The sequence below is a fragment of the Otolemur garnettii genome, unplaced genomic scaffold, assembly GCF_000181295.1.
Source record: "Otolemur garnettii isolate 467f Iridium unplaced genomic scaffold, OtoGar3 scaffold00004, whole genome shotgun sequence".
Lineage (NCBI taxonomy): Eukaryota > Metazoa > Chordata > Mammalia > Primates > Galagidae > Otolemur > Otolemur garnettii.
The window spans coordinates 35,679,268-35,692,713 of record NW_003852399.1 but is presented as its reverse complement, the minus strand read 5'-3'; the positions used below and the strand labels follow the sequence as shown (position 1 = coordinate 35,692,713).

Sequence of the window (13,446 nt, the reverse complement as noted above, 5' to 3'; positions counted from 1 at the left end):
GCCACAACGCCAGGCTATTTTTTGGTTGCAGCCGTCATTGTTGTTTGGCGGGTCCAGGCTGGGGATTCGAACCCGCCACCTCAGGTGTACGTGGCTGGCGCCTTAGCCGGTTGAGCCACAGGCGCCGAGCCCAGAAAACATTTTCTTATTTATTTAGAAACAAAAACCCAGAAGGGGAGAGGGAACAAAGACAATGAAATGCGTATATTTCAAAGAGGGAGAAGAGGTGTCAGAGGCAGACATTTTAAGAAATAGATTGGCCAATGGAATTGGATGTTAAGTATTTACATTTTGGAAAGTTCTGTGTGATATGAGATGTCGGGCCACATTACATCATGGTTGGGCATTAACATAAGCATTCATTTGGGGAAAAAAATAGCAATACAAACTTTCCCCATATTTATTGGCATGTAACTTTTCAGATACTACTTAAGTTTTCTGTGGACCTTTTTCTAGACCATTCATTTCAAGAAAACAGAGACTATTTCTTTCTTACATCCCCTGAATGTCTGGCATGGTGTCCACCGTGTTACATATCTGAAATGGATGCTTGTGGATTGGCTGATAATTTTACTTCATTTAAAATACCTACTTCACATAGCTTATAGTGAGTATTTTTTACTATCTCTTTATGATTTTCTATTTGCTTGAATGTTTATAACTCATCTATGTTGTTTTGAGCAAAACATATAACTTAAGAAAGTTGTCCTTCTCTAAGTCTACTGAATGCATAAAAACAGAAAAAAATATAAGAATGAGCTAGTAAGCAATGATTAAATGTAAAATTAGGGGATGTTCAAGCATCTTTGTTTCATAAATTAAAGTTCATGTAATTCACAGAAAATTCATAGGTATAGAATGTCCAACAGAAAAATGGAAAAACTGTTCTTCACATCTACGGTAAATGACTATTTCTTGCCCATGCTGTTTTGTTCTTCTACTTACTGCAATTGTTAAAAAAATATGTATCTATGTGCAATGTATTCAATGGGTTCTAACTTTATTGAACTGTACATGTTACATTCAATACAGCGTTCCCTCTGTTTTACCAATGTTAGAAATGAGTCTTAAACATGTAAAAGATTATTATAAGGCAAACTAACCATTAAGAAAAGCAATGAATATATGTGGATAGGATGTGGCTACAGTGAACATAACTCTGTCTTAAAGTGCATTTCACAGTGTGGTGGTCCTGTGTTGCCTGTGGGTTTTTCTGCCAAAGCATATGAATCAATATTTAAATTTCAGAGCTAGGCAAAGTGATTCTCCAGCTGGAGCTTCTAAACCATGTTTGCAATGCTAAAGATCTTTTGTGGAAGGTGCTAAGTAGGGTTGGAGAGGGGCCAGAAAGGGTCTTTGCTGGAGGGAGAAGCAACTGTGTGCCTCAAGTCATTTTTAGAGCTTCAACCCAAGAATTTATTCTCACATTTACCATGTCACTGCTGTCTGGTACTTCTTCTTGCAAAATTATTGGTGATTCCTTAGTCTTTGGGCTGACTGCTCTTTTATGAACTCCCAAAACGTTTTTACAGAGGAGAGAATGAAGAGTGCCAAAAAGAGGGCAGATAGTTGTGGCCACAGCAGAATCCCTTGGAGCTTCACGTAAGGATTTGGTTGCTTGTCACCAAAAGTGGGGGTGGCTACTTGCCTGCCTCCCCCAGTAGGTTCTGTTCTCCTTGAGGATAAAGTCTGTCTGTATCTTAATTATTGTTTCTTTGTCCAGTAATTGCAAAAACTTTAGTAAATAAATCATTGAAACAATGAAGGCAATGGACTATTCTTCTGAAGTCAGTATAGAGTCACAAATAAGTAGAAGATCATTCAAATAACATATTCCTGAGCCATGAATAGAGAGTGGACATTGTGATCTGCTCTCCAGGGCTCCCTTCAAGTTCTGGGAATGCTACTGCAGCCTCAGCTGTCAGGCCCTATCTAAGAGATCACTGGGGCTGAGGATTGTATCCCCAAGAAGGCTGGATCTCATCCCTGATTTCACACAGGGAAAAGAAGGCTCAGCCCTCTCACTCAAAGCTTGGGATGTCTGTGTAGGGTGGTCCCAGCTGCGGAGCTCACTAACCAGTCAGTTCAAGTCCCTGTTGAGACTGTATCACAGCCCAGTTCTATTCTCTTCACTTTCCTTCCACTCGTATTGATCTCGCAAGCACGTCCTAATAGACCTTCTCACTGCTACTCCTCCACTCAAATCTGCTTCCTGGGGAACTCAACCCATTGCAAGGTCTTTCCATCTCTTTTCTACTTCTAGCATATTTTATAGAGCCCTTGCCATCTGTTTTGGAGTAGGTTGAAATCTATTGTCATGGCTCATTTGACTACTAAACACCAGGCAATGTACTAGTTACAGGAAATTCATAGTCATCACCTGTGAGAAACTTACAAGGAGGCAGATAATTTCAAACATATTTTTTCCCTGACACTTTTCAAAGCTGTGAATAGATTAACAATAAAGCTGAGTGTTAGGTGTGAGGAGAGTATATATGAAAGGCCACTCCACTGTAGATGTAAATGATTGAGATGGATACTTAAAATTGTGCATGAGATGGAATTTTTAACTTTTTTTTTTTTTTTGAGACAGAACCTCAAGCTGTCCCCCTGGGTTGAGTGCTGTGGCGTCACAGCTCACAGCAACCACCAACTCCTGGGCCCAAGTGAGTCTCCTGCCTCAGCCTCCCAAGTAGCTGGGACCACAGGCACCCGTTACAACGCCCGGCCATTTTTTAGTTGCAGCCGTCATTGTTATTTTTGGCAGGCCTGGGCTGCATTCGAACCCGCCACCCTAGGTGTATGTGGCTGGTGCCTTAGCCACTTGAGCCACAGGCGCCAAGCTGAATTTTTAACTGTTAAAGACAACCACAGTGCATGTTAACATTCTTGAACATGTATTAGCCAATAATTCACTTTTTTCATTTGAGAACCTGAGCAACATTTTCCCTAACCAATGAGAAGTTAAGTCCAGGACATTGGGAAGGCAAACAATCTCAAAAATTTAGTAATTGGAATTCGACACATTACAATATATAAGAAGTGGCATAAAAAAGGCTTGGCATTCAGAAAAATGATGCAGATTTTCCAGTAAGTTAATTTCTGTGATTAACAATAATAGCAAACACATTTATTGTTTATGGTGTGACAGTGTTGGTCTATTTGTTTGGCATATGTTATCCTATCCGGTGTCGATACTCATAACAACTTTATGAAATTCAAACGTTGTCATTCCTGTTCATAGCCAAAGAAACAGAGGCTCAGAGAAGGCAAATGGTTTGTTCTCACATAGCTTGCGGTCTGAGCCAGATTTGAAGGCAGGCGGCCTGATTCTCTAGGTTTTGAGACTCTGTCCCTTACCTTCCTTGCCCTTTATTAAAATCTTTAATCAGAAAAAGTTGTCCTAATAGATCATTTAAAATGTCCATCTAGAGTGAATTTTTAAATCAGATTTCATTGTCAGTCATTTCTCCAAATTCTAAGGGGAAAAAGTAGTCTGCTGTGAAAAATTATATTCCCCCTGGCCAACCTCACATGCTCAAATCCCTCTGTGGAAGAACAGGGGGAAAGGCTCGGAAGGGCTTTCTTCCCTGGGAGGGTTGTCACCGTTGGGGGAATAAAATAGCTTTTAGATCTGTTTTTCAGTGGATGCACTGACCTGAACAGATAGAAACAATAAGGCCGGAGAGGATGGTTGGTTCCCACACATTGCCCAAGGGATCGTGTACAAAACGTGTACGGTGGACATATGGCTCATGGAACTCGCTAGACTTCATGTGGGCACCTAGGAGGAAAGTTCCATCACCTGCTAAATTATTCACTCCCCCTTTTTACTTATTTTAGTCAGCCTGCTGTGTGATAGAGCTATTAGTCTGAATACATTTACCACATTTTTTGACTGTCACGCTATTTGTTCAATTATCTCCGAATCTTGATGTTCCTGTTTTGAGTTCATATTAACAATCTCTTTATTACTAAACTGCGTTTGTGTGAATTTTAAAATATATTTAAAGACCTGAAATCAGAAAGTGAAGAAGAAAGCAAATTTGCCCATTAGCCTCCTTTTACGTGTGTCTAGGTAGCAAATGCTTGTTGTTGCAAAGTGTCCCTCAACTTCATCAGGTCCACCCTTTGAAAATGAATCACTATGTTTTCTGAGGTTTTGAATAATATGTTTCAGACGCAAACCAATGTGACCTGTTCCATCAGGGAAGCAGACCACTGCATGAATATAATTTGCTTTACTTTGATTAGTTTTGATGAGTCCAGGAGTACAACTTTTAAGTGAACATAATATTTAGGCAAATCCAACCTCTTTGCCCTTGGCACACCAACATTAAGGTGTGCTTGACTTTAGTACGTAGAGGATTATACCTTTTGAAACACATGGGGTTTGGTGTTCCTTCGTAGATAGCTAGGATTTGTGTATTTGTGTCTCATATTATATATTATAGTTTTAAGCAAGTGATATCCTACGTCAAGTTGGAAAAACAAAGGATAAACTTTATTTTGTACAACTTCCTCATGACACTAGAGGGCACATGATAAATTCAACCATTCCCTAGTCTCTATTTCCCCATTTTCTACAGGTAATATAGAACTTTCAATTTCTATTTTCCAATGATTTTCAGAACCTGCCTTTTTTCCATGCTTACTTAACCACCATAGCCTGAATAAACAGGCATATCAGCTACTGAAGTAACCTCCTCCCTGCTCACCTATGCTCAGATTCTCTCTTAACTAATCCCCTGTCCCACCTCCCTTGCTTCTGTTAATATATCTTGGCTGATGACTCCGGTTAAGGAAAAGGGTCCTGGAATCAAAGTCAGATCTAGGTCTCTATATAGGTTTTTTCATTCCCTAATAGTGGCTGTGGGACACATTGGACACATCTTTCAACTTTTCTGTACTTCAGTTTCTTCATCCTTTAAGTGAGGAATTTTGGCTAGTTCTTCCCAAGGGTCCCATTTAGCAAAAAGTTCCATATCCTGGAACACTAAAACCTTCTAATCTGTTTTTATGTGTCTCACTTTTCTCTCTTTAAACTCTTTCTGCTTCAGCTGATCTGAAAAATTCTGCTCAAATCATGTTTTAAGTGCTTTGGCCCAATAACTTCTTTATCCCCCAGTACTTTGTGCATCCCTATTTAAACTGGCTAAACTTAGAACCTTGCCATAAGTAATCAACCAATTGAAGCTTGAAAAGCTTTCCTTTTAATGCAGAAAATGTGCATATTATTTATTATTAAAAAAAGCAGGTAGAACAGTTTAGGGGAACACGGCTGGGTTCCAGCTGTTCTATCATTTATTTCTTTTGCTTTGACCTTAGGTAAAATCTACTGAAGCTTCAGATTTCTCAACCACAAAATAGATTCTCACTTTATATTTAGACTAACTTAACTTTGCTGTTATGAGGATTGAAAGAGAAAATACTTTATAAAGTGTATAATGCTAAACAAACTTAAATTATTTTTTGTCTTATTTCTATAAAAGTTCCTCAGTTCTTCATTTCAGCCTTCATTACCTTCTTCACTCTCTTCTGTTACTTATATTTCTTATTTTTCCCTGCACAGAAGATTGTGCTTTTTTTCCCTGGTTTGTTTGTTTTGCTTTGCTTTTTTCCTGTAATAGTTTCTTATCTCAAAATTCTGGGGAAATTTCTTTCATCATATTTCCAAGACAATGCATCTGCTAAGTGACCTCTAACCTCTCATTCAAATTAGACCTTAAATAATAAGCCATCAATGATTAGGCTACATCACATATAGCAAAACCTGAATTCAACACATGAGAATCCATTTAAACAAATGTGAAGCAGATCAATGCTGTTTATTGCATAATCTAGTATCATTGAAGAAATGAAACGGAATAAACAGCTGAGCCCATTGGAGTCCCTCCAAGTAAGTTTAATGTGACGGTCTTTCCTTTATTAGGATGATAAAGTATGCCAAACTCTGACACACCCAATCTATGATTTCACTTATGTCAGATTTTCAAACTAGTTTTGAATAATTAAATTTACTCCATCTCATTCATGTTCATTTAAGAGTTATTTATGTTCTTATCCTTGATGATTTCATGTCTTGATTAGTTGGCCTCTATGTCAGCATGGAAGTCCCATTTCTATTGTCTATTTATATAGTAATGAGTTACACAGAGGTAAAGGGGAAAGTGTACACTCTAGGGAAAACTTTTAATTATGAGGACTGAAGATAATAATAGTATGTCCTCCCTTTATTGGTAGTAGCTGTTTAAAAATAAGTGTATTTCAGCTTGGCATCACAGGTGCCCTATAAGATCCATTATTTGAAAACCAGGTTAGTAACCTGGATCAAAGGTAAGTTATGACTAAATGCTTTTAAGAGCCAGAGTACTCTACAATCTAAAACACTAAGATTATATGAAGAACGTTATTATGCTTGTGATTTGTTATATTTTAAAACGTGACTTTGTTAATTTTTCTTGACAAAGTCTTCCACCCAATGTCTCTAATAGGTGGCAAAGATTAAAAAAAAGAAGAAGAAACTGAGACACTAGCATCTAAAAACATAGAAGTAAGGGAAGAAAGAGCACTTTCACAAATTTAGAGGAACTGATGAATAATCAAAATTTTACTTCTTCGATTCATGGACAAAAATAAGTTATCCTTCATGGGAAAAGTCATTGTTAAAAGATAAGATCTGACACCCACAATTTTAACTTTCAGAGACTCAAGAGAAAGTCTCAAAGTTAAAATTGCACCTATAACACATCATAATATACTCATTATGGTTAAATCTACGTGTTTGTACTAAGGCTAATTGTCAATCTAAAATAGAATTTCAGAAACCAGGATGCAGCTTTTTTCTATGAAATATTACAGCTGCAAGTATTTCATAGGAACTGTAAATATTCTCATTTTCTATCTTAGAAGAGTCTATGCTGTTAAATGATGAGAAATTCTGGTGACTCGTGTAGTTGGACACTTTTTGGAAGTGAGCTGGGTAATGTACTGTGATGGATGCCCATCCGGAAGTCGGGGACTTGTTCTCCTAACTGCACCTGTGCCACCCAGCAGCTGCATGACCAGAGGCAAACCATTTCATTTCTCCAGGGTCTCAATTTTGCAACGTATTAAACTGGGGCTCTGGATTAGGCAAACTCTTAGGTCTCTTTCATTTTACACTTTTTTTTTTTTTTTTTTGGACCTTATATGTCTGAACAGAAGATAATATATTACTAAGGTAAAATAAGACTCTCCTTATGGGTCTTGCTATAACATGTTTGACGTGGCACAGATTCAAAACTGACACTCATTTATTAAAATTAATCAGAAAAATGCATAAGTTCCTTACCTCTACAATTCCTATTTTTCCATCATCTCTTTGGCCATATTGATCCACAAAAGTTTTCATCTCAGGTGATAACTCCTAAAATTACATAAAAGCAGTTAGGAAGTTCCTACAAAAGTATCCAATTATGCTTGTGATAATAACTTACTGCCAAGAAAACCCAAAATGTATCCATTTGGAATTACGCATACTGATTAACTATTCTCATGAAAATTATTTCTTAGAACTTATTAGTTCCAAATGTGAGAGTTATAATTATGATTATCACTTCTAAGTCAATTGCTGTGATTTATCTTCTATTATTAGTTTTGAGAATATGCTACCCTTTGAAAAATATATTCAGGATCATTCATTTAATAACCTTTAGTCAATTTAAACATAACAATCATTGTTAATATACTTTGAAAATTGCTTGCTTCAGTAAACATTGTTTTACATTGCTACACTGTTTTGTCCTATACATTTTTTTTTCTAACACAATGTTGTTTCTCCATGGAAGGTAGTGATGTGTGTTTTCAGTTTGAACAAACAAAAAAATGTGACTGTTAGAGGCTTACTCACTTTACAAGCAAATAATGTTTCCAGTATGGAAAGGGCATTTATTAATTGAACAAATTTTAAAATTAAACAGATTAGAGAGGTATGAACTATAAACTAGTGATCTTAACACAGAGCTAGTATTCAGGAAGTTTAATTTTTACCCTTGGGTATCCAACATAGCCCATTTTTAATTGCCCTGTTGAATTAACTGAAGCCTACTTAAAATAGGTCAGCCCTTTCTAATGTCCTATTCTCTGTCCTTGGGAAAGCAAATTAAGGTCTCAATATTTATCATAACTATGAATGTGGTGGTATTATCTACCACACAGTCTGCTCTAGGGATAGATAGGTTAACATAATTTAAGGGCTACATTGAGGCTAAATACCATTTCTAGTAGTATTTACAAATTCCTCTTGGAGCCAGTGTAAATATCTTTAATAGAAATAATAGTAACAAAACAATTTAATTATATTTTACTCTTTAAAAAACTTTTCTACTAGGGACACAGCTACAACAGGGACTATACCTAATAAATGCAAACTTTGTAACCTAATTTGTACCCTCAAATTAACCAGAAATAAAAAAATAAGCTTTTCTATTATGGATAAATTGCAATTTGTATTTATTAGATTTATGATTGTAAAAAAATGAAAGTGTTCACCCTATGGCAATAGTGAGAATGTCAGTTTCTGTAATTTTTACACATACCTTATTGCATACAAACAATAAAAGACTTTATTCTTCAATCTTAAAACTGTGCAACACCATTGCAATACCATAGAAGATTTGACATTTAGTCTGTGAAATTTCTGGGTGACAATTATGTCAAAATCTGTTTTTTAAACAGTGCGTAACTATAATCATCATTGTCATCATCATTATCAATGAAGGGCTTATAAAGATGAATGCAAATTTTAAGACTAAATACTATATTTAATGTAAAAGAATAGTTTCTGAAAATACACTGGGGTGTTATAGTTCATTCATGTCATCTTAATTTAGTGAAAATTTTGAAATTTTACATTATTAATATGAAAAGCTAACCTATGTTTCTATTAATGCAATGAAATATGTTCTCGTATGCCCAGAAATGCAAAGAAGCTTTGGTTTAGAAGATCAATCTTTGTGTTCCAAAAAAGCAAAGAAATATTTGAAAGTAGGTTTACTACAATGAGGTTGGTAGGATAGTGAAACATGCGTCTAGCCTATGAACTTCCCAATTCAGAACTTAATTTAGATTTTAACTATCCAAAGCCTATATAAATAATCCAGAAAAATATGGAAGAATCAAAGTATTAAGTGACTTGATAGAATCTTTTTCCTGTGCTCAAACTTAGTATTTTGAGGTTATAATCTAATACTCTGAATATAATCAAATGTTCTAAAACTGAAGCCTAGGTTAAAAAAAGTAACCTCTAAACTCTAAAAAGTCTAACCCGAAGGCATTGTTTATAAAAAGGTCAGATAGTTAAAATAGGAGGAGGAAAAGAAAACTCTAGAAAAATGTATAACGCTCAAGAATATGAATTTCTAAAATGAAAATAAATTTCAATATTAAAATTACTTCTGAAAAAAATTAAAATATAGTCATTTGGCTGGTGGAAGCATCTTCTGAAGTTTTATTTCTAAATGTTATAAGAAGTAAGATTTTTTCAACCAGATGTTTTTAATGAAGAAGTGAAATGCTTCTTTTTTATTAGCCAATGATCTATATAGCTATAATTATAGTGTTGCATAAAATTTATTTACATGACAATATAAAAGATAGAAGGAGGTTGGATGGTATATAACATATTTTTATGTTATTTGATTCTATTCTATTATAATTTTAGATTTATATAATATTAATTATGGATAAAAGAATTCCTAGAATGCATTCTAGTTTGAAATCAATTGGCCAATGATTTTAGCAACCAATGCTTCTCTAATGCATTATAATACATTTAGAGCCCTCTGAGATTCTTCTGAATACGAGGTTTAGATATACATATTGCACAATTGTTGACTTAGGTAGAAAAAAGATTATTCTATTATTAAATTTTATACATATCAGTCAATACTAGAGAGAATAGTATATCCTTGCTATATGATATATACAGATGCTAGGTACATCATCAGTAATGTAAAATCTCTTTCTATCCATCGTCAAAAAGGCCAAAGACCATTAACAACTGACTAGTCCAACATTGCCTCCTGAAAGACATCTTACATAAACCTCCATCGAGTAGTAAAAATCCGAATTCTCTTTCCTTTATACAACCAGCTCATCTATGTTTAGAATCTGGGTATATTTTATTTTTATGCTAACAATATCTTTTCTCACAAAATTAATTTATGCTCAATGGAATTCATTTATAATTAATAAAAATTTCATTTATTTAAATAACTGATGGCTTAAATCACAAACAGCTCATTTTCAACACACCATTAATTCCTTCCCATTCGAGAATCTCTCTCTTCTTTTTTACGGTGAGGAAATTCTTAAAATTGTTCTACTTTTCTAACTTTTGGGTTTCTCTTTTCAGCAAAAGGAAGACCTTTCCTTGCTAAATTCTTGCTCACTATTCTGCTGCAAGTAGGCCAACTTTCCCCCAGTGAGGAGGGTCAAGACAAGACATTCTCTCATCTCCGTGACTACACTAACATCACAACAATAATAACTGGCCATAGCTTGAGAGATCCACAGTCTGCAGATCTGTTTCCTGACCACCAAGGGGCAGAAATGTATTTCTACCCCCTTACTTCTCACGCAGTAAAAGAGAAGTTAGAAATGATCTAACCGGCTCAGTGGTAAATGTGGTGACCCATCAAAGAATCTCACGCAACTACCCTTTCCTTTTAGGAGCTATTAAGGCAAATACAAGGCTGGAATATACGTTTTTGAAGCTCCAATTTCAGATCGTAAGGTTTTTCCTATTAGAAAAATCCATCTCTCTCTCTCTCTCTCTCTCTCCTTTCTTTCTCTCCCGCGTTCTCCTTCCCTCTTCCTCCCTCCTCTCTCTTCTTCTCCTTTCTCCCTATGCAACTTTGAAAGGTGTTCTTTCTTGCCTTTCTCAGCCAATAAACGTTTGCAATCCCCAGAAAGCGCTTAACCTAGCTGGATTTTTATGAAAACACAAGAATATTTGTACTTTAGGATCGAAGGTCTTTTTCCTCCTTCATAAATTCGAACCTACCAGTCCGGCTTTCTTTCGCGCCTGCAGGAGCTCCTGGATCAAGTTCTGCAGCTCCTTCCCTTCCAGGTAACCGCTTCCTGCAAAGACAAAGAGGCATCCCAGCGTCAGAGCGCTCCTTTCCGTGTCTTCCCTGTTCCCTTTCCGGGACGGCTATCTTTCTGGCGACCTGGGAGGCTCAATCTTGCCTGGATATTTATTAACCGGCAAGGGGTGCAGATGCGGCAGCGCTCCCCTCCTGGACTGACAAACTTTAGGTCCACTGAGGACAAAGGAGGATGGTTGGGGCGCTGAGCGCAGCCATAGAAACTTTGGGGGGAAGGGTCTCCCCATTCCTGCTCTGTTTCTCTCCTTCTACCACTACCGTTCCTGGAAAGACAAAAAGTTTAAGGTTTGGGGTTACATGGAAGCAATATAAACTTTCAGGTTGACGGTTCAGCAGCCTGTCGGGGAGATAAGATGAGGTAGAGGGGAAAAGAAGTGAAGAATACAAAGCAGAATACTGGGACCCGGAGGCTCAGGGGAGGCCAAAGCATGGGAAGGGGCATGGAAAGGGGTCCTGAAACAGTTAAAAACGATAGAAGATAATCACCGTCAGCGTCGAAATGAAGCCAGATCTCGAAAAACTGTGAGGCTGTGATCAGAGATGATTGCAGGTGGGATTCTGCCATTGTATAGCAGGGTGCGTGTCCGCGTGTGTGAATGTGTGTTGTTGTGTGTGCGTGTGTGTCGGTGCGAGAGCCGGGTGAGCGAAACCTCAGCTTGTGCGCCAGGGAGAGCTGCGGAGGAACCTGGGCGCGGGCGCTGCCGGGCGCTGTCCGCGGTGCTGCTGGGCTCAGGCGTTCTTCGGAGTTCTCTCTCTAACCCCGCACCCAGTTCTCAGTATTTATCCCGACGGCCCAGAGCCGGCCCCGCCTCCTCCTGCCTCCCATTCCTCACTCTCCGCCTCTTGCTCTCACCAACCTTCTTCCCCTCCCTCCCAGTTTTCTCCCTTCTCACCAGGAGAGCTAGCTGGAGCTGGAGTTTCGGCGTGTAGGAAGCAGCAGGTGGTGGAGGACTTTGCTGGGGACTGGATGCTGAAAACAGAGGCTCATTTCGCCCCACATTCTCCTCGTCCAGGAAGAACCTTAGTCCCCATGATACAATCACGAACATAATTAAAATAGACTGAAACTGTTGACCTGGAGAGGTCTGGATTTTCAGATGGAAGGGAAAAGCCGATGAAAGTTAGAATCACGAAAATGTCGATTACGTTTGTGCATGTATTTCTTCCAAGACTTTTAGTATTTGAACAAAACCAGGTGACATATTGGAAAGTATTAGATTAATTGAATTAAATGTATACAATGAATTAATCGACATCAATGATCACTCTTGTGCTTGTGAAGACTATCACATGAATGTTTCCTAGTATGGTTTATATGAACTAACCTTGCCAACATGAGAAAGAAGGATGATGGGTGTTTTTCTTTTTCCAATTTTAATTAGAATTATAACTGGAAAGTGGTAGAATTAAATTACAACAACTTAAAATATTAGAAAAGGAAGTGATGTCAGAGACACCATAGTTTACTGCCTTTGAATTTAGAAAGAATGAGTAAAACTAAAGCAAACAGAAAGGAAGAATCTGGCCCAAGTTCATGTGCAGGTGAATTAGTGACTCTACAGCCTGTGAAGTTACCTTAGAGCAAGTACCCCTCCTCCATTCTGTGCCAGGCAATCTTCGCTAGAGAATTTTACAGAAATAGGAAGTCACCATGTCAAAGTTAGAAAAACACCTCCTTGACTTATTTCATGCTATGTGACGTATTTTAATATAGTAAATGATATAATTAGATTGTTTATTATTTACACAAATACTTCTAAAGTATTGGTTTTGAGTCATTTGACCCATGAGGTTCACTGAAACTGTGTCTCAAGTGTCTGATTGCAAGGGTTCAAAGTAGATGAAGAAACAAGAAAAATCGAACGTAACCCTAAAGTGGATTAAAATGAATTCACCAAGCTCTAGATTTTTAACTTTGTGTGATTAAGTATGAGAACCCTCAAATTTATATTTTTAAGACTCTGGTTCTATTCAGTAGTGGATTTGTGAAACTTTTTATGAATATCTGTTTAAAAGACCCATCAATTTAAAGTTGACCTATTTCAATAATCTTCTCAATGGAGTTCTCACTTCCATAGTACTTTGTAGTTCATGAATTATTTTCACTTGAGTTACCTTATCTGATTCTCACAGTCAGCGTTGAAAGTTGGTACGCAGAGCAATGCTGTTATTCTTATTTCACTCAAGAGGTAAACTAGACTTTGAGAAGTTAGCAACATTATGTTCTTTGACTAAATTGGGGTTCACTAGATGTCAAGTTATTTGTACTTTTATTCGTCCAATGAACATTTATTAG

The 13,446-nt window shown here is 37.1% G+C and overlaps 1 protein-coding gene across 1 annotated transcript in view; it reads right to left on the bottom strand.

Moving 5' to 3' along the window:
• Positions 1–11,901, bottom strand: part of CALB1 (calbindin 1) — a 25,227-nt gene extending 13,326 nt beyond the window's left edge. The window contains exons 1-3 of the mRNA XM_003782495.2: positions 11,637–11,901; positions 11,048–11,124; positions 7,334–7,408 (exon numbers count right to left, since the gene is read on the bottom strand). Of these exons, the coding sequence (XP_003782543.1) occupies positions 7,334–7,408; positions 11,048–11,124; positions 11,637–11,715 (231 nt within the window). The 5' untranslated portion in view covers positions 11,716–11,901. The remainder of the gene's footprint in view (positions 1–7,333; positions 7,409–11,047; positions 11,125–11,636) is intronic.
• Positions 11,902–13,446: the final 1,545 nt, after the last annotated feature.